The sequence below is a fragment of the Homalodisca vitripennis genome, unplaced genomic scaffold, assembly GCF_021130785.1.
Source record: "Homalodisca vitripennis isolate AUS2020 unplaced genomic scaffold, UT_GWSS_2.1 ScUCBcl_9375;HRSCAF=17843, whole genome shotgun sequence".
Lineage (NCBI taxonomy): Eukaryota > Metazoa > Arthropoda > Insecta > Hemiptera > Cicadellidae > Homalodisca > Homalodisca vitripennis.
The window spans coordinates 34,171-56,225 of record NW_025785559.1 but is presented as its reverse complement, the minus strand read 5'-3'; the positions used below and the strand labels follow the sequence as shown (position 1 = coordinate 56,225).

General features: G+C 36.2%; 1 protein-coding gene across 1 annotated transcript in view; it reads left to right on the top strand.

Moving 5' to 3' along the window:
• Window positions 1-4,323: 4,323 nt before the first annotated feature.
• The window catches only part of LOC124374647 (ran-binding protein 3-like), a gene marked incomplete at its 5' end in the record, with an annotated part of 36,128 nt that continues 18,396 nt past the window's right edge, over window positions 4,324-22,055 (top strand). The window contains 1 exon segment of the mRNA XM_046832823.1: window positions 4,324-4,356. Coding sequence (XP_046688779.1) covers window positions 4,324-4,356 — 33 coding nt within the window.

Sequence of the window (22,055 nt, the reverse complement as noted above, 5' to 3'; positions counted from 1 at the left end):
CACTCTAACTCTTCTCTCTGCACTAGCTCCGTAATCTCATGAGTTCAAATTATGTGATAGTTATTTACTGATTTTGCTCCCTAACTCCTTCCTTTGCACTAGCTCCATAACCTCATGAATTCAGAGGATGTGATAGTTATTAAGACAAGTCCCCGATCTCCTCCCTAACTCTCCTTCCCCTGTGCACTAGCTCCGTAATTTCATGGGTTCAAATTACGTAATAGTTATTAAGACACTGATTTTGACCCCTATCTTTCCCCTCTGCACTAGCTCCGTAATCTCGTGGGTTCAAATTATGATTGTTGTAATGGACCATTACATTTTTTTCTATTTTCAATCGATATCTTTGAATGTTTTTGCCCTCAGTGGCCAGCTCTGTACAACCACCTATATCTCCCACTTTGTCGGGAAACGCAGTCAGAGGCCGCCATCTCTCTGCAGATTAGCCCATGTGAACATTCGTTCAATTAACACGGGGTTCAGTGAGCTCTGCTCTATAGTTGAGGATTTCGACTTTGATTTCCTGGGTATCTCAGAAACCTGGCTTACTCCTGATATGTCTTTGGATTGTTACAGTTTGAAGGGCTATTCATTTTGGCGTTTTGATAGGACGTGCGGCCCTGGCTTGCCTTCAAATGGCGGCAGTGTCGCCGTCTACTTCAGGGAAAGATTCGATATGAAGCGGATCTATCTTGATCATATTGATGGCCGGTTTCTCTGTTCTACACCCTCTTCATGCTCTCCACATGCTCTCTCAAGTTGATGAGGTGATTTTGATAGGTGACTTTAATGTTGATCTTCTTGGGAACAATAAGCCGGAGTTCAAGTATTTCAGGAATCTCTTGGCATCGATGAACCTTGCTCAGATCGTCAATGAGCCAACCCGCGAAACAGACAATACCGCAGCCTTGATTGATCATATCATTGTTAGGAATTCCCTGAGCAACATGACTGTTGGTGTGGTTGACACCACGTCTAAGATCTTGGATGGTCGAGGCAAGCGTATCACTGACCACAAGTTGCTTTCTGTGACTGCCCTTGCAAGACTAAGGAGAGGATGAAGGAAAAATTCATTTCCTACAGAGAACTGTCAAAGGTGGATCTGCAAATGTTTTCCTCAGAGCTTTCCTCCATTGAATGGCATAGGGTTGAACTTCAGAGTGATGTTGACGATGCTGTGGATATGTTAACCGCGGGAATTACACAGGTATTTGATGCATGTGCTCCATTGGTAAAAAAGCGTGTGACCAAAAAGAAGGCACCCTGGCGAAATTCAGAAATAATGCTTCTGACATGCACAAAAAAAACCCAATTAAAAAAGATTTACTTTGTCGTAATGATGCACGTGCGAAAGCAGCATACTGTAGCGCACGCAATAAACTCAATTACGCCGTTACAAAGGCAAAAAAAGATTATTTTGCGGCAAAGTTAAAGTGCAGTGACTCAAAATCTTTCTGGGCAACCTTGCGCGCAGGAGATCTAAAGGTAGGCACTGCTGGCGGTTCTGTATCGGTTAATATTTCCCCGGGTGAAATTAACCGCTACTTTGCTGGCTTGGGATAACATAGACATAGACATTTTCTTTATTTGCAGTTTCGTCAAGAAATACAATGGCGTCAAACATTTTAAAAATGAAAAGAAGAAGAGAATGGACAGTTTTTAGTTCTTCCATTGCAGGAACTCTTCCAGCGTATAAAAAGTTGTCGATCAGCCATGCCATGTGTCAGAGCAGTCTTCAGTCTTGTTCCCGTTAGGGTCCTGAGCTCATTTGGCAGGAGGTTGTGGAGTTTTCTTCCCATATACGCTGGTGTCTTCTTGTACAGTGTGAGGTGATGGCGAGGCATTGTGTAGTGTGTGGCATATCTGGTGTTGTAGCTGTGGATATTTGAGCCTTGTGGGAGGGTTCCTGCATCAACATACAACACTACTTCTTTTATATAAAGGGAGATGACAGTCATTATTTTTAATGTCGCAAAAACTTCTTTGCATGAGTAACAGTGATAACAGTGTGAACCCGCACAGGCTCGCTTTTTATAAGCATGCTACTTGCGAAAAGGTGCAAGATAAATTTCAGTTTCGGTAGGTGAGCGAGAGTGAGGTAAAAAAACATTATCAACAGTATCTCCACAGCAGCCTTTGGCATTGACGGAATTTCAGTCAACATGGTCAGAGCAGTTAGTCCTTTCTGTATCGGGGCTATCACCCATATCATTAATCTCTCTCTCCTCCACTGGCCAATTCCCCTCTGGATGGAAAAAAGCCTGGTCATCCCTCTTCCCAAAAATAGTAATCCTACAAGTGTGTCCGAGCTTAGGCCCATTTCCATTTTACCAGTTCTGTCTAAGGTATTGGAAAGAATTGTGACAAATCAGTTGGTTTCCTTCCTGGAGTACAGCGGTGTTTTGCCCGATAGTCAGTCTGGTATCAGGAAGGGTTTCAGTACGACGACATCTGCTCTACTAAGTTTGACAAACCAACTATTTTCCGCCAGGGATAAGAATTTCTGTAGTAGTTTAGCTGCTCTTGATTTCTCACATGCATTCGATTTAGTGAATTTTGATATGTTTTTGGCTAAGCTGCATTACTACGGTTTTGGTCAGGTTTCAACAATGTGGTTTCGCTCTTATCTGATCGACAGAACCCAGGTAACCAGGGTGAATGATCATCTTTCAGGGATTGCTCTCAGGGAGTCAGGGGTTACTCAGGGTAGCTGCTTAGGTCCTATTATGTTTCTATTGTATACTGCGGATCTTAATCTTGAGTTATCATTCTGTTCCCTTTACTCCTACACTGATGACACTCAGCTTGTGTTGTCATATCCTCCATTACAGTCTTCCTTGGCAATGCAGCAGATTAATGCTGATTTGTTGAGGGTCAGGCTCTGGGCTGACGATCAAGGGCTTCAGTTGAATCCAAGAAAGTGTTCACTTGTTAATTTTTACCCCTCTTCAAATGCAGTCTTTCTTAGTAATGGACCCTTGGGAGTTTCCTTGGGAGGTGTTCCTTTGCAGGTTTCGGACCCAGTAAAAATCCTTGGCGTTACTTTTGACAAGCAGTTAACCTTCTTGAACCATGTTCAAAATATCAATCGTGGTGTAATGAATAGGTTAAGAGTATTGTTTAGGTTTAAGGGGTTACTCCAGGAGGAAGTGAAACTTAAGATTGTCAAAGCTGTGGTTTTCCCAGTTATTGTTTATGCTCTTCCTGTATTTGGGGGAAGATTGACCCTTGAGGGTACGGTCCTGATTGATAGGTTACAGAACTCTGCTGTAAGATTTGTGTACGGCCTGAGAAAATTTGATCACATTAGCCAGTATCTCCGTACAGCAAGGATCCTTCCGATAAAGTGCATTTTCAAACTTCAGGTGGCTTGACTTGTTCACAAGGTGTTGCTGACGGGAAAGCCCTCTTACCTCAGGGGGATGCTACAGACCCGGGCTGAGATTAGGGACTGTCACACTCGGCAGGACGCCATGCTGGAGGTGCCCAGGGTCAGGCTGGAGATGGGGAGGAATGGATTTAGATACTTTGGCCCCCAGATATACAACAGCGTCCCTCACAGTCTAAAGGCTTATGGATATTCCTCGTTTAAAAACAATCTCAGACTGGCTTTGGAGGAGGAGTGTTTCACCCCTAAATAGCTGTTTAATGTAATGTATTATCGGTTTGATTAGTTTAATTTTGTATTTCTCGGATGATGATAGATAGATTTGTATGTGCCTTGATTGAAAATGTATGACTTGAGTTATTTTGAAAAACAACAATGTAATATTGAAAATCGCTTCAAATAAAGACGTTATTTATTTATTTATTTTGAGCCTTATTATGTGACATTTATGAAGAGTACTGAGTATATATGTCTCACGCCATGATGGCCAGACACGTGGCAGGTCCATGGTGTGCGCAATAGTCGATCAAACATCTTCCCCGGTACAAAATTTGTCACTGTCGAGTTCTGCATTTGTCACTAGTGGTTTGTTTCTGCATTTGATTGACCGGGCGGGGCTGTTGTGATTTCCAGTGTGGACTTCATTCTCTTTGGATTTCCTTTCCCTCAATCAGTATCTTTGAGGCACTCTTTCTCTCCCTTAAAACCTCAGAACAGTTTTGTATCAGATTTTTTTCACATTTTCTAGAGAGCTCTCTGCAGTTTTTGTCTAGTTACAAAATATTATGATCTGAATTACAAATTAATATTAAAGTTCTAGGTGCCATAAAAAAATCTTTTAATTTTATTTTTTTTAGTTTATATGTAAGTTTAGATTACTAGGTTGAAGTCTGTTATCACTGAACCACTATTTTATGTAATTTTATTATCTACAGATTTGAAACGGTCCTTCAATTCCTTCGGAGTATGTAAGTAATTCAATTGTTTTTATGTTTAAAGGGGCATGTGGTTCTATGTTTATTATACATGTATTTTTCCATTATAAATTGCATCAAAATTGGAAGATAGCATAATTTTGTGATTAATGTATTATGTAACAGTCCATGTTTTATGGTGTCAGTATTTTAAGCCGTTATAGATAGCAGATAAAAAATACTTAACTAAATACAGCATAATTTTGATATTTTAATATAATTTGAAATTTTGGAAAAATTAAACTGATGGTCACCAAATAAGACAAAATACACAATTTTCATTCAGTTCTGTTGTAATAGCTTAAACAACACACATGTTGCGTTGTGTGTTGTATTGTTTATGTTTGTTAAATTACAAAATTAAAATGTAGAGCGAGTTATATATATCTATGGATGGATGTACTATGTACGAAATAACAGATGGAACAGACATTTTCTTTAGTAGAAAGTTATCACAGCTGTGTTATTATTATGGTTATTTATCTCAGTTATTTTTCTTTTTGCAGGTTTTTGGCTAAATCACAATATTATAAGTTATGTAAATCTATAGTATACATTCAGTTGAATGTTGTTCTAGTGTAGCCGATTACTAATGTGGAATATAAGTTTTATACACTTTACTTTAATAAATAATTTGCTTAGCAGAAAACAACAAATAGATATTATTTTGAGATTCTTCAAGTCAGTGGGCATCAGCAGATGAGAATAGGGCAAATTGAGACCAAATTAGTATGGCAAGAACAAGTGTTTTATGGCAGATTCTTTGTAAAGTGTATGAGTCTTATTTTTTATTTCATTCCATATTTTATAATTCAGAAATACTTGTTGAAGATAAAAAATGCTGCTGGTTCAATTGTAGTGTAAATTAATGGTTGGAAATTATGTCAATAAATAGTATAAAATTATTGTCTCTACAGTATTTCTGCTACCAGAATAAACAGGAAATTGTCAATTCATCTTCTTAGGGGCGGCCTATTGCTGTGTACTTAAGTATCAAAAGTCTTTCACACACCCTGAAAGTATATCATGAAGTCAACCAGTTTACGATTTCAACAGTTCTACAAACTGCCAAAAACAATTAATCAGGTCCTCCTGGGGAATAAACCACCCTTGTCCAGACTAGCAAAGGTGGTTAAGTGCTCCCTTGCTATTGCAGACAGTCAAAGAGCAGGTGTTCCGCAGTGTCCTCCTGCCTGTCCCACATTCTACGGAACGGATCTTCTCAGAGAATGCCGACTCTGTGAAGACGCTCTCTGAGTTGACCATCTCGTAATTAGATCTACAACCTGAGAAGACACTGATCTACTGAAGGAGGGTTTTCTGCTCATCCTCAGTCCAGGATGCAGTCTCCACTTTCTCTCATGTTCAGCATGAACCCACTTCGAGACAGCAACAGAGGATTCACACCTAGAAATGCCACAGAACGGCTTATACTGTTATTTTGGACGCTGAGTCCAAGTTGGCCAGGACATCAGCTCTTCCATTCCCAGAGAACCTCTTATGACCAGGAACCCAACAAACAGGAACAGCAAAGTTAATTTAGCCATAAGAAACTTTGCGGTTGTACAGTGCAAGGTATCCCAATACTCCCAGTGTTTACTCTCCTGAATAAGGCCCTGGCTCTTTTTCTCAAAGAGCCCAGTTCAGAGCACCACCAGGTTACTTTGGGTCTTCTGTTAATAACAGGACAAATGAGATCAAATGAACCCACAATCGCAGAAGTCAAGACTGTCAACGGATTTGTCCAGCCGGAATATTGTTGATCCATTTCCGGTTGCTACCATCATATTCCAGTTGTGCCCGTAGGTTTTCCTTGTATGATATCCAGCCTATATTTCTCAGATTCCTTTACTTTACTTTAAGAAGTTCTTGGTCTTCGTTTTGAAGTAAATGTGAATATGGTCAGCGAGGGGAAGTTTGTCAGACACATGCCAGCCATGTATCCGTTTAACCATACCCTCCCAGTGGTCACATCTATCACCTCCCTTCTTGTCTGCATGAAAAACATAGGAGCATTACCCACATTTGCAATCACTAAACTACAGGATATTATTTATTTTAGAAGTGATTTACTTCTGCTACACGTTAGCATCGTACCCATTCACCAGTTCCACATCACTCCTCCTAGCACGATCCACCAAAGCAACCATCTAAAATTATTATTATCATATGGAAGATATGATGATGAAAGGGTTCGTCCAGTGCCAGTCTGAATTAGTCTGACGGTTGAAGATTATTACTTCATAAGAAGATATGTAAGAAATTTTGTTACCTTCATAAATGGTTATACAGTATATATTTTGGTTTACTCAAGGTTTAGGAAAAAATGTGGAATTAATGTTTTATTGCTTGGTTTTTTACAAAAGAGAGGTAAATAATTGTCCAACGTATAATTTACAATCAAGAGAGGTAGATGCAGGTCCTTTCACCCTTTTTCTTCCTTTCGGACCAACATATGCTGCTCATTGTATGTGGCTAACATTTTGTATACATAAAAAAATATCAGGGTTGCCACTCAACCGGGAAGCCAGGAATTTTCCTGAGAACCGGAAAAATTTCAAAAACAAGAACTTATAAAATCAAGACGCATTTGACAGCTTCTTGAATCAAGAACTGATTAATCTCGAAACATTGTATTTTACACGACGTGGTTCGTGGAATTGTGAATGAAGATCGACATATGTTCGTGAGCTCCATCTGACGCTGTAGTGGAGTTTAACTTAGTTAGTTATACTCCTGTGCCGCTCCCTCCCCCAAAAAAATACGTAACAATGCATTGGATAGTTAAAATCGGCAACCGATCGTTTTGATACCAAACGAATGGTACGCTTTAAGTGGTAAAGCGGCCGAGCGGTACTGACCGCGATACAAAGCAGTTTTTTTGTCCTTAAATATTATTCAGTCGTCGAAGTGGGGTCTCCAGGCGAAGTTGTCCAACTCTTATTCTTAAGTGAAAATAGTGATTGGAAAGACGTGTGTTAGATAGATAGCAAAGGCCTAAAATGTGCAGTGTTATAAATAGGCTTAAGAGTTCGGTTTGTTGAATAATATAATGTTTGACGGTTTGATAAGAGGTGAAGCCAGGGATTTTGAGTACACCATCATGTCAGTTGGATTTATACAAAGCTTAATAAGATACCTTTTGGAGAAGAAAGTAGTGGGTTAGTTACAAGTAAACGTTGAGAAGGGGGCGTTTGCGTCCTGTTTCACAGCAATGACAGACTGAACTGAGGGTTGAGCGCAGGAGAAAAAATGTAATGTTTAGAATTGCGGCGGATATAAGCGCCATCGTGTGGTACTGCCCTGCGAGGCTCGGTTTGGTCTATGAACGATTTCTCCTCACACACGTTGCCATTGTCATCAAATTACATAGGTTAAAACAAATGAAATGATGATATGTTTTGATATCACGATCACATCCAAATCTCGACTGAACTGCATTTACACCGGCAAAAAATGGCGCAAAAAGTTTTGTGTCCTAATTATAAAAATCGCTAGTGTAAACTAGAGCAAGAGCTCTCGCAAGCACTGCCGCAACCAGTGTCGGACTGTTGGTTGCAAGAACTGGAGAGCAGTGTCGGCTATTAAAATTTAAATTATAAACATTTGGCGGGGCGTCACAATGTTGTTGCCAGTCTACAAACGGTAGACGGCCAGCCCGATCGAATCAAAACAGCTTATCAGTTTTCGTCGTCGGAGCGGTATTGGTTGAATGAATGGCTGGTAATCCCCGTAAGTTCTCTGGTCAACTATTTAACGGAACGACTTCTACGCACACGTAACGATCGTTCGGACGATGTGAACTATTCAAACCACACAGTACGAACATGCATAAGGATCCCTATGTCATGTTGTTTCGTAGTCCTGACTGTAATCTAACGATATTGATGCATTCTTCATGTATTGGCCGTTATTAGTGGGATATATTCGTGGGGATTATTTTTTTCACGGTAAGTGCCGCTGGTTCTATGCGCGGACTTAAGCTCCTCGATAGCAAAACAGACGATCAATAATTTGTATTTTATCCGTACGTCGTAACGGCTTATGTAGTTGTAATTAAATATATTCTCTATAAATATCCATAAAGTTTTATGTAAATGTAATATATTTTGGAAGCTCATTTTATAACCTACCATTTCTATTACTTAAAAAGAGAAATGATTTGGAAATTTTAAGTATATTCATTTCCCTGAATCTCTGCAAATTCCTTTGAAGTAACCTGGTATTCTTAGGTTTCCCCCTCCCCCACAAAATATTAATTAATTAAGTAGGGTTCAGATGAAAGTATTTAATTTATTTGTTGATTGTACTGGCGAAATCATTGTCTCGTACCGAAAGTCGTCCACCGCTAGACCCTCTAACCCGCAATACTGGATGTAGTCTACCTCACGGTAGCGTTGTGTTGGTATTTGTTCGTTATCTTTATATTTTCCGAATTGGATACATGTGTTTTCTAAACATCACACAGAAAAGAAAGTTATTAGGTATACACGATGTTATGTCGACACATCGAAAGACACAGAGATAAAACCTAAGAAGCTTAAAAATCTGTGTGATAGCGATAAATCGTCACCGAATTTCTCGTATATATCTAGCAATGAAATGCTAGAGTGCCCGCAGCATTGTGGCATTTGTTGCAAATACTGCTAGTGACGATAAAACGTCATCGTTGCACTCGGCGTAAGGGTCAAATACAGTATTACACTTGTCTATTTGGTTTGAAAATAGACTAGATAATCGGAAAATTTTCGACCGGGAATCCGGGAATTTGAAAAGAGGTTTTGAATGGCCACCCTGATAGGGTGGCCACCCGACCGGGAATAAGCCGGGAACTTAACGAACCGGGAAAAACGAGAATTTTTCTGAGAACCGGGGAAAATTTCAAGAATAATTTTTTCCGTCTCCAAGAACTTAATAAAATCAAATCATAATTTGACACCTTTTTGAAATAAGAACTGATTAATCACGAAACATCGTATTTTACGTGACGTGGCTTGTGAAATTGTGAATGAAGATCGACATATATTTGTGAGCTACATCTGACGCCGATTGATCTAAGGTTACCTCCGCTCGTGTAGTGAGTTTATCTTGGTTAGTTCTACTCCTGTGCCGTGTACACAGGCCTAAAATGTACAGTGCTATAAACATGCTACAGAGTTCGGTTCGTTGAATAATATAATGTTTGACTGTTTGATAAGAGGTGTAGCCCGGGATTTTGAGTACACCATCATGTCAGTTTATACAAAGCTTAATAAGATACCTTTTGGAGAAGAAAGTAGTGGGTTAGTTACAAGTAACGTCCAGAAGGGAGCGTTTGCGTCCTGTTTCACAGCAATGACAGACTGAGCTGTGGGTGGAGCGGCAGGAGACAAATGTAATGTTTGGAATTGGCGGCGGATAAGCACCATCGTGTGGTACTGCCCTGCTTTTCACGTCTGCTATGGCTAGTGTCTTTAACTTTAAATCCCCGCCCAATCTAGCGCTCACTGCCCACCGCTAACCGCTCGTATCGCGGCCAAGGCCTCGGTTGGTCTATGAACGATTGCTCCTCACACACGCTCCGATTGTCATCAAATTACATAGGTTAAAACAAATGAAATGATGTTATGTTTTGATATCACAGTTACATCCAAATCTCGACTACTAAACTTCGTTTACATCGGCAAAAAATGGCGCAAGTTTTGTATTCAACTAAACATCTCTAGTCTAAACGGGCGCACGAGCTCTCGCGATCGATGCCACAAGTGCCGGACAAGAACTGGAGGACAGTGTCGGCTATTAAAATTTCAATTATAAACCTTGCCGAGACATCACTGTTGTGTGTGAATAGACTTTGTCTTGACTCCCTGAACAACCATCGGTAGCGCTGTGTTGGTATTTATTTGTTATATTTGTATTTCCGAATTGGATACATGTATTAGTTATTAAGTATACACAATGTTATGTCGACACATCGAAAGAGACAGAGATAAAAACTAAGGAGCTTAACATAGGTTATAGCAATAAATCGTCACAGAATTTCTTGCATATCTCTAGCGACGAAATGCTAGCCGCATCTGCTAGTGACGATAAAACGTCATCGTTGCGCTTGGCGTAAGCCTTAAATACATTACTAAAGTTGTCTGTTTGGTTTGAAAATACACTAGATAAGCGGAAATGTTCGACCGGGAAAACCGGGAATTTGAAAAGAGGTTTTGAGTGGCCACCCTGTAAGAGCATTTCTGGTTCAAATAAATTAAAAGGGCTGTTTTTCCAACCTCGAATCTCACTCCACGGCTGGTCTGCGGTGAGACCAGTAGTCGTTTGTGCATATTCCCCTATACATTTGTCACTTCTGAGTTCAAGTAGCTTGTTTGTACTGAGCTGCAGTGGCATAAACATGGCCGCATGTATTGATTCTCCCACCAAATGTAGGTTTTTTTTCGTTTCCTGCAAGCAGAAGGGAATAGTGCAGTAGAAATCCATTGGAGAATGTGCTGTGTTTACGGAGAAAACATAATGAATGAGATGTTGTACATGAGTAGTGTAAAAATCCAAAGATATTGACTGACACCCACAAGAATCGTTTAATGGCTCTTCAATCAGCTTTGACATTTCTCCTTGAAATTTACAAGTTGTATATATAGCTCTCAAAAACCTACTTGGGTTAAAATAAACCTGCATATTTCCAGGTCTTGTACTCTACTTCCGGTCTAATATATTTCCAGTGCCATAGTTGAGTTTACCTTGTTGTCCCGATTAAGGAAATATACAGTGCAAGTTGAAAGTATGGATACACTCTGTTTAGTTTTTAATGGATAAAGATGGAGGGATGGAACTCAGGAAATAAAAGTGAACTTTTTAGTCACTAATAGAACTTTTCTGATTTCCTCAAAATGGGATTTTGGGGAGGGGCGGCTTTGGAAACTAAAGCTTTCTTTCTCAACCCAGTACAAGATGGCAGCTCATTGAAATTAATTGAGTTAAAAGCATGGATGAATCCTGCTCAATCTTCAATGGACAAACATAGAAAAATAAAACCCCTCTATGAAACAAAAACAAATCATTTCCCTAAAATGGGCTCTTTGGGGGGCAGTTTAAAAAATTTTAAATGTAAAGTTACAGTAGCACTAGTAATTACAATTATGTTAAGGAGTAAAATGGCTAACGTGTCATATTTTATATCAGATTTTCAAACTGCTGTCCTAGGACAGTTTGACAATGTCCAAACCTGTTGTAGAAACTTGAAACGCTCCGCTGTATGGATTCACATGGGATTTTTTTTTATTTCTGCTACTATTCCGTCCCTAGGTCATCAATCCGCTGGGGTTTCGTTTTATAGATGTTGTTTTCAATGTAACCCTACACAAAATAGTCAAGTGGGGTTAGATCCTTCCTCTTCTGCCTATCCAGTGATTGGGAAGAATATTGTTTAAATATTCATGGACATGCAGGCCATAGTGTGGAGGTGCACCATCCTGGTTGGAACCAAACTTCATTACAGTTCTTGGTTGCTACTTGGATAACTGGATAAACCTCATTTTTTACATTTCCTAGCGTACCTCTGCATTAAGGTTTCCAACAATAAAAAGGGTCTAACAAACTGATCCCTCATAATGCCAGGCCAAACGTTTAATTTTTCGGGTTGCTGGGTTTGTTGCTCTCATCCAATGAGGGTTAAAATCAGCTCAATAACTGTATTGTGTCTGTTAACGTTATCATTTAACATAAAAGTTGCTTTTTATGAGAAAGCAATGTTTTTAATGTAATTGTATTACTATCAATGTTCCACATAATTATTTCACAAAATTCTACTTGACGATCAAAATCATCCTCGTTTAGCTCATAAACTAAAGGAATTTTTGTACGCTTTATAAACACTGTCATGTAAAACTTTACAAACTGATTTTTGAGATATACCTAATATTTGAGAAATATTTCTTGTTGAGGCACAAGGATCTCTACAACAGACTGTAAAACGTCAAGTGACAATGATTTGTTTGTAACCAATGTTGGTCCCCCAGGTTTGGGACGGTCTTACATACACTGCCTGTTTCCTGCAAACGTTGGATTGTTTTTTGAACTCCTGATTTAGATACATGGTTTTGATTGGGATAAGTGTCATTAAATAAATTCCTTACTTCATCACAAGATCTCCTCACCCGGTAGGTCTCCAGCCTTGCATCATCAGGATCCGTAATACGCTATTGTTTAATTAAACACTCCATTTCAAAGTAAAGTATCACAAAAACATGTCTTTGTTAATTCCAACCAGAAACTATACATGACACTGGACTTTGAAACTGATAAGATAAGGGAGGCAGGCATCCTACAGCAGATGATAACTGTAAAACAGGTTTGAGTTTGTAAGGAAAGTGGTTGTCTATTGACATTATTTACCTTTTGAATGTGAATGTTCATGTTTTGTCTCAATTAATTTTTAATTAATTTCAGTAAGCTGCCATTTTTTACTAGGTTTAGATAAAAAAAAAGCTCCATTTTCCACTATTCTTCTTTTATCAAGATCTTTCAAATGAGGTGATCTTAATGGATCTTTTTGTTAGGTTTGATGCATGTACAACAGTATGAATAACCCTTGTATTTCTTGCAAAGTTGAGTTGGGTGTTGGATTATTTTATTTCTTATCTGTGTAGTCTTTAATCTAATGGTTGAATTCAATATGATAACCTATAATTTAACTACAATTTAAACATCAACCAACATCAAATTTATTAAATTTCTATACCTAGATAAATGGATTATTTTATAATCAATGGATTTTTTACGCCTTCCAGATTGAATTTAAGGTATAAATAAATGTAAATTAAAATTCAGAAAGATTTTATTATCTTAAAAAGTAGTTGTTTCCTTACATTATTACAAAATGAAGTTATTTGATCTGCTTACATATATAACTTACAAACTTGTTTCAACTGTAACAATCAATAGAAGATATAAGGATCATGAACACCAATAGAATATATTCTAGCAAGTATGCAGGATTACAGGAAAGTTTTAAAGTGGCAGGATAACGTTTTTGCATGGGCCACCAAGGCTTATTGCCGTACTGTGGGAGGGGAGAGTAGTGAGGCAATGGACTGCGGCACTCACTCCATGAGCAATCCATACTGTTTATGTATCGATGGTCACTTCATAGGATTTGGCTGAGTGTTGGCGAGCAGTTTTATATTGGTCTTATGTTTAACAATGATGAAAACAAGAAAATCGCAGAACAAGCTGAATACAATTATATTGAACTCGCAAACTAACTGGCCAATTAGTGTACTGGCAAGGCAATTTTGGCCAATACGCAAGTTTTTCTAAACTGTTACAGAAAATGTAGCACTCAATATGAAATACTTTGTAAAAATGTAAAGAAAATTAGATATTATAATAACATACCTATATAAACAAATTTGGAAATTGGCCATAAATGTGGTGGTTTTTTATGGGTCAATATAAAATATGGTTTTACATACAAGCTCAATAAATGTTAAATCGTAATTATGTTCTATTAGCTAAATGCAAAAAAGGAAAAAAATGAATTGAATTGCAAAAACATAAACAGTTTTGTTTATATATATATATATATATAGTCATATAACACAATGTAAATATACAAGTATTTTTTTATTAAAAATTAGATTTAAAAAATAATAAAATGAAAAATTGCAAATTATATATATATATATATATATATATATATATATACTCTCTTCTACTTTTAAAATATATTAGTTTCACCCTAAAAGAATATATTAAAAAAGGTTTTATTTAACTGGATTTGGAAACACATGCAGTCGCTAGGCAACCAATTGTTATATGTCTAAAAAAATCTTTACATTTTGTAACGAAAAAACCAAACTTTTCATTGATACAAATTTCTTTTTTCACAAAACAAACATTCCCTTTTTATGGTACATAGAAGTATCCATGAAGAAGCATGCTTAGCATTTATCCTTCATGCTATTTCGCAGCTGGCACTAATTATGCACCTACAGTACGAATGAAAACTATTGTCCAATTGCTTTGCTATCATCCATATAAAAAAAAACATTAAAAAAACTAATAAATAATCTTTATCATCTAGTTAATTATTTGGAGCATACAGTAATAATCTATTGGAAAACTGCCAACATGTTTTTCACAGTGGAAGATCAGTGTTAACAGCATCAACGGAATTTATTGAATTTGTTAATAATGGTTTAAACAGTGAGATAAAAATATGTACTAGTTATATTTATTTACAGATATAACTGAGCTATATGCTTTTATGAATGTTGTTTAATATGGGTATATGCAAGAATACACTCAATTGGTTAAACCATAACCTCTGTAACAGAAGGCAATATGTGGAAATAGATCACAACAATAAAACTAATACAAAAATATTTTTTCATTCAAGAATTAGAAATGTAACATATGGAGTACCACAAGAGACCATCTTAGACCCTCTCTTATTTATTTGTTATTTATTTATTAGTTATTTATTCATAAGCATCACATTACATCATAATTTTATGACAGGTGATTTGTCATGAAAATTAAATGACTAAACTACATGAATATACTTAAAATATATATTAAAATCAAATAACAATAAGTATAATAAGTGAAACAACAATTTTATAATACAATACATTAAAAATTATAAATAATATTATTATATTATGTTAGACAGACAACCTACCAAAACTGACGAACGGTAACTAAATAGAAATGTATGCAGGTGATAAAAACCTTATAATATCTGCTTTGTCAAAAAGAAGTTAGAATTAGCACCAGAAGCTGATAAACAAACTAACTCAATACTTTAATGATAAGCAAATATTGTTAAATACTGATAAAAGTGAGTTCATTATATTACAGTATTACTCATCAAACACAATTCCCAATTAATTCTAAAATAAAGAATAAAGCTGATTACATTTGATTTTTTGGATTAAAAATAGAAACAAATCTTTTGTGAAATTGCATGTTAGTAAAATTATGATTAATATACCTTTAGGAATATAAGCTCTATCAAGATAATCTTTTTTTAGAATAAGCCTTAATCTTTACCCAAGAACAGCAATGAAAAAACACTGCATCAAGCATAACAATGTGGTATTAATACCTTTACATTTAACAACCTGTTTATCAGTAAGAGACAAATTATACCATTTAAGATTGATGAGAAATAATCATGATTATAGAACTAGAAGTAGAGGGGAGAGATATTGCGTTACATTCCTACAGATCAGTACTGTACTTAAAAAAAAAAATCAAAATTATCGGTTCAAAATTGTTTAATAAACCTCCCAAAGAATATTACAGTTGTGACATCAATTAGAATTCAAGAAATATTCAAGGAATCTTCTTGTTAACAATTCTCTGTATTCATTACAAGAGTTCTAATTATAAATTTGAACTAAAACGGCTATATTTTATATTTTAACTTATCTTTATACAGTAGTTAAGAAATGTTTCTTATAAGATATATTGTTATACGAGGGGGTACCCAAAAAAAAAACCGGAATTATTTTATAAAAATTATATATTATCAAATTTTTTACAATACGACCTTATCTCCTTCAAAATAATTTCCATTACAACTAATACACTTGTCCCAACGGTATTCCCATTGATCAAAACATTTTTTGTAGTCATCTTTAGAAATGGCTGCAAGCTCGAGCTTCGTTTTTTTCTTAACCTCTTCAACGCTGTCAAATCGTTGACCTTTCAAGCATCTTTTCATGTGTGAAAATAAAAAAAAGTCGCATGGAGCGAGGTCAGGCGAGTAAGGTGCGTGGGGCAGCGGAACCATGCCGTTTTTGGCTAAAAACTGCCTAACTGAGATGGCTGTGTGTGCCGGTGCGTTGTCGTGGTGGAAGAACCAGTCTCCAGTCTGCCACAAATCGGGTCTTTTCTGGCGAACACTGTTGCGCAATCTTCTTAAAATCTCCAAATAAAATGTTTGGTTGACAGTCTGACCTGGAGGAACAAACTCAGAATGAACAATGCCTTTAGCATCAAAAAAGCAAATCAACATGGTTTTGATGTTTGATTTGACTTACCGACATTTTTTTGGACGAGGTGAAGATGGCGACTTCCATTGGCTTGACTGTTGCTTCGTTTCTGGGTCATAACCATAGCACCATGACTCATCACCAGTAATTACCTTTTCCAGAAAATCGGGATCATTTTCGAGATGTTCTTTCAGAAGGCGGCAAGTTTCAACTCGATGTGCCTTTTGATGGTCAGTCAGAAGTCGAGGATCAAATTTGGCAGCAACCCTTTTCAGTCCTAAATCTCCTGTTAAAATTCGCTGAACCGAGCTCCAAGTTAACCCACTACTCTCTGATAGTTCCTCAATTGTCTGTCGACGGTCGGTGAGCACAAGTTCACGAATTTTCTCAACATTTTCGTCCGTTCGAGAGGTTGATGGACGTCCAGAACGAGGTTTGTCTTCAATCGACATGTCGCCATTTTTAAATCGAGCGAACCACTCGTAGACCTGAGTTTTCCCCATAGCATCATCTTTGTAAGCTGTATTCAACATTAAAATAGTTTCTGCAGCATTTTTACCAAGTAAAAAAACAAAATTTCACAGCTGCACGTTGTTCACTTAAACTTGCCATGACAAAAAACGAAACAAGAACAAAACAGGGTTAGCGAAAACAGTCACTACGAACGAACAGAATGCACTAGGACAACAGAACTGGGGTCACTGAGCTCGCAATGGGTTGCGCGACACACGCCTAGCGGCAGGAATGTGTACTACACGCTGCCGGCTGCCAGCAATACAATTCCGGGTTTTTTTGGGTACCCCCTCGTAACACCATTCCTGTATATTATTCATTTTGTTGAATAAAGAGAATTAGAATTCAATTGAATTGTAGAAGTTGCTTGAGGTAATGAGGTTTATTGAAAATTTCGATACAATTTGGGATAGTTTAGTTTATTATTGTGAACACGTGTATATCATATTTACTGGGGTTAAAGCCCTGTTCGATTGTTAAATATGGCATAGAAGCGGAGATGGCACATTGACAAAAATATGTTCCATATTTTATAGTTTTTTAAATCTATATTATCTTTTATAGCAGGAAAATAATATATGAGGTTAAAAAGAAGAGAGCAGTTCAGTAGTCTTCTTTGTAGGGCACTGAAGATAACTGGAATTTGGACATTTGCTATCCATAAGGACATTACGTGTTACATAAGGTTTAACACAACACTTCGAGGATTAAATAGATTAGAATTCTCGAAACGTTGTGTTATTCCTTTTGTACCATATAACGATGGTGAATGTCTGAAATCCTGTTATCCTTTCAAACCCTCTATCTTCAATAATGAACTTTAAACAAAGAACATTGAAGATGTTCTCACAACAAAATACTCCAAGATTAAAAAACCAAAATATTCACATCTCCAATAAAATTATACAAGGTTGAAAGGGCAAGACAACAATCTTTGTCACCATAACACTGAGGATCTATTGTGACCTAACTCTGAAATTTACTTAATCCAAGTCATCTTGAGGCTGTTGAAAAACCTTCAGACTTCTCAAGAAGCTAAAATCCCATTTCAGCAGGTTTTAGAAATGCTCTGTTAAGGTTTTTCTGCATAATTAGGGCAATCACTTTGCAATCTCAAATGATGTGCGTATCAGTCTTCTTGGTGAATAATTTTTTATTGTAAAAAGTAATAAACTTACACCTAATTCAATTTAATCTCCTTTAAAGAATTCTCCTGGGCTGGCAATGCATTTATGCCAACGTTTAGTCCATGACTGGGAACATTTCTGGAAGGTTTCTTTCTGAAGGGTTTTTTGTTAGATGCTTGGTCATGGAATGCCCTCTCAATGTCAAGAATTGTGTAAAAACATTTTCCTTTAAGCACAGTTTCAATTTTTGGGAAGATCCAGAAGTCATGTATGGTGCTAAATCGGGTGAGTATGGCGGATGTGGAAAGACAGGAACACCTTTTTCGGCCAAAAACTCATGAATAAAAAGCGAGGTGTGACACAGTGCATTGCCGTGATGAAGAAGAAAGCCATTCACACATTTTTCTAGACCCTTTCTTCGTACGCCATTTCACAAATGTTGTCCTTATAAAATTAAGAGTTCACAGTTGTTTCCTCTTGGAACGAACTCTGATCACACTATGCTCTCACTAAAGAAAAAAGCAGGGCAAGGAAATGCACTGTTTTCCATTGGGAACTCTGCGTATTTTGGTTTTAGGGTCATATCCATAGACCCAACTTTCATCTTCAGTTACAATTTTGGCCATAAGGTCCGTATCTGCTTGAAGACGATTCTTCAGTCCATGATGCACTACAGACACGATAAACATGGCCTCATTCTAGCAGCTCTGGCAGACGACTGACAAGCTCCAACATGTTGAAACTTGTTGCTGCCTGTCTAATCAGATCATGCTACTAGGTAAATTACATCATGTGGATGATTGATCAAACCTTATACAGATAACCATCCTTAACAGGTGGTAATTAAGTGGGCAATGTCCAGTCAACAGACTAAAGAACAATCTGATGTCTGGTCTACTGAGAATAGCTTTGTTGTCTATCGATAGGGAGTCTGTGCTTATATTGTTTAGCTTCATTTCATCTTCCGATTAATGCACCATCTGAAATCTGGCTCTGGTCTAGACTTTTTCCTAAAATCTGGAATCCACATCTGTATAATTCTGAATCAACCCTAGCTATGGTACTGTATGTGTGTCCCTTATGATAGCTTTTGCTTGTCTCAAACCTGGGAGTTTTTTCTAAGAGGGAAAAGTCTCCACAGCCTCCTATTTCGTGACAGTGATTCTGACTTGACACTTTGCCAAGCATCAAAAGAATTCCTTTCAGGCATATGAGTTAAGAAAGCTCTCGCCAACCTGTTCGCCACCTCATTTTCCACAATCTAACTTAAATAAATTTTAGTCTGTTCAATAGTCATATTTTTCCCCATTCACACAACATAGAAATAAATATATAAATTTACCAATTCGTCTCGGACTGCAGAATTGTCATGATCATCTACGATTCTGATAAGAAAATAAGAGTCACGTCAAAGTAATAAATTTAAGCCTTTATAAAATTAAATATGTTTGCGTATTTGGAAGTTTTGTGAATGGTATAAGTTCAATATCTTCTTCAAAGTTTCCAGATATTTTGATATTTTTGACATCTACCTGCAGTGATGTAATACCCGGGTAAATATCCAATGTTCATGAATATCTGGATACTTTAAAAATCTCCGTCTTGGAGTCAAGCCCGGAATTATACATTTTACGCTCATGTACCCTATACATTTGCTGCCGCCTTCCCTACTCCCACCACAAGAATAATGTCATAGACAGCAGGTATAGTTTGGTAGTTAATCATTGTATAAATGAAACGAGCTCAAGAAAGTAACAAATTATTATATTGAGCTATATACTGTAATATATTTGTCTTTTTTCTAAATACTTTGGATAGAGGCACAACTTCCTTATCCTTGCTTGCTACCACCACCACTGGAGGACTTGCTTCTTCACCATCATCTGAATTTTCTCCCTCAATCATGGAGTTATAATTTGAATGAAAAGAAGTTTGCCCTAAACGTGAACTGATTTAAAAAAAAACACACAAAAACTAAACAATAAAAAAACACACACATTAAGATTTGCAGTTTTACCTCAACAACTGTTTCCATTTGTTCCATTTTTTTGTACTCTTCACTTCTTAGTCTCTTACGTCCATCTGCCATATTTTTCGTACAAACCGAAAGAACTGATACACAATAAGTTTTTGATACACTAAATCACATTTTACATAAATTTTAAAAGTTTAAAACACAATGCTCACTAAACACTACTATAAAATTATTAGAAATAGAAATAACGAAACAACACTACAAATAACTTGACTATAGACTGGATGTAAATTGTAGTGAGAGAGAGAGAGGTAAACAATATGAATTTGTCTTTTTGTTCATGTCCATGTGCTTCTGTTAAGCGCTCTGGCACCATCAAACAAATATTTTGTCTTTTCATTAAATAAATCTGAAAACAATAATAAAGTTCAACTTTTTGTCCAGATTAAATTTATTTTCCCTTAAATTTTGCTGCTCTCAAATATTTGTTGCCCATATGGCCCATGCCTAAAACCCGTCCTGTGTGGAAATAAGTTTCAAAGTCTTGAAATGTATTAATTGCATTTATTGAAATGTACGATTACAAACTCATTTTTCAGAGTTAATTCAACAGTAAATTATTAACATCGATATAAATTATTATTGGGATTACTATCAAGATTTAAATTAAATTAGTTAATCAAGAATTAAATTGGTTTAACCTGTCCAACCTCAAAAGTTCATAAAAATTCTTATGGATGCTTAGATCTACAATATATTTAAAAGCTGGCAGTAGTGGAAGCAATCTTGAGTTTTACTCCATAAGAACTAAGTTATATTTTTATAATTTTACACTCTCTTTTTGGCCAATGCCTGATTATAATTAATATGTAACTAAACCTTTTTTGTAGGATGTATACTTGTTTTAATGTTTAAACATTAAAATACAGAAAAGTTAGTTTTTATGAATAGTCCACACAAATATAAAAAAAATTAAAACATTTGATATGCTATATTTGTATTTTTGAGAAGTATTTGAAAGTGTTTATTAGAAATTAAACCCACCTGTTACCTTGTAGTATTTAGGTTCTAATTGAATATTTGTAGTATACTGTAAGGAATATTACTAATCCTTTTAAAGTATTTTAGATGTAATTTGAACTTTTTTTAGTTTTTAAGGATACCGTACATATTTTTCTAATTTCAATTTAAGCCATCAAATGATTGTATTCTCAAAATTGTAAAATACCATAATTTTATATATTTAAATGATCATTAGGTAAATCCTCACTGTGTATTGACCCGGTCCATATCACTGTCTACATGTATAGTTGGTGTGTGTGTATTGTGTAGAATTTTCTCCATTTTATACAAATAACAAAGACATTAGAGAAAACCATAGTTCGCTCTTTGTGTCCCTCTCAATGTTCGTTGTTGTTCTGAAGTTGAAGTTATTCTGTTTAAATAGTCATTTGATTTATCAATTATTTCTACATATTGTGTCCTCCCCACAATATATGGTTTAAACCATGCCAAAAATAACTTATCAATTCTTATTTCTTGCAGTATTTACAAAAGAGTTTCATGGTTGATAATATTAAATTCCTTTGTCAAATTCATAAAGAGGCAACTGTTTTGTCATCCTTATCAACAGAATCAGTAATGCTCAACAAAAACTTTTAATGAAAGTAATGGTTGATTTATTGTTCCTTTATTCATGTTGGGTATCTTCAAAAATATAGTCTTTTTAATTGAATTTTTAAATTTTTGTATACTTTTGTAATAGATGGTTATAAAGAAATTGATTTGGAATTTGGTAAAGTTTCATAGTGGTTTTCTCCCGATTGGTATTACTTCAGATATTTTTAGATCTTGAGAAAATTTCCCATCTGTAAAAGAAGGATTTATTAGGTATATTAATGTTTACTAATCATTTATTAACTTGTTTGGTAGCTTTGTTAGTAAAAAAAAAAAACAAGTACATGTATTAAATTCTTATAGAAAACCAAAAATATTTGATAACTTATCTTAAATTGTAAGCTTTGACTAAAAAAATACCATAGCAGTTTTGCATGCACTTAATTAATCTAGTAGGTAGAGAAAAATTTCATG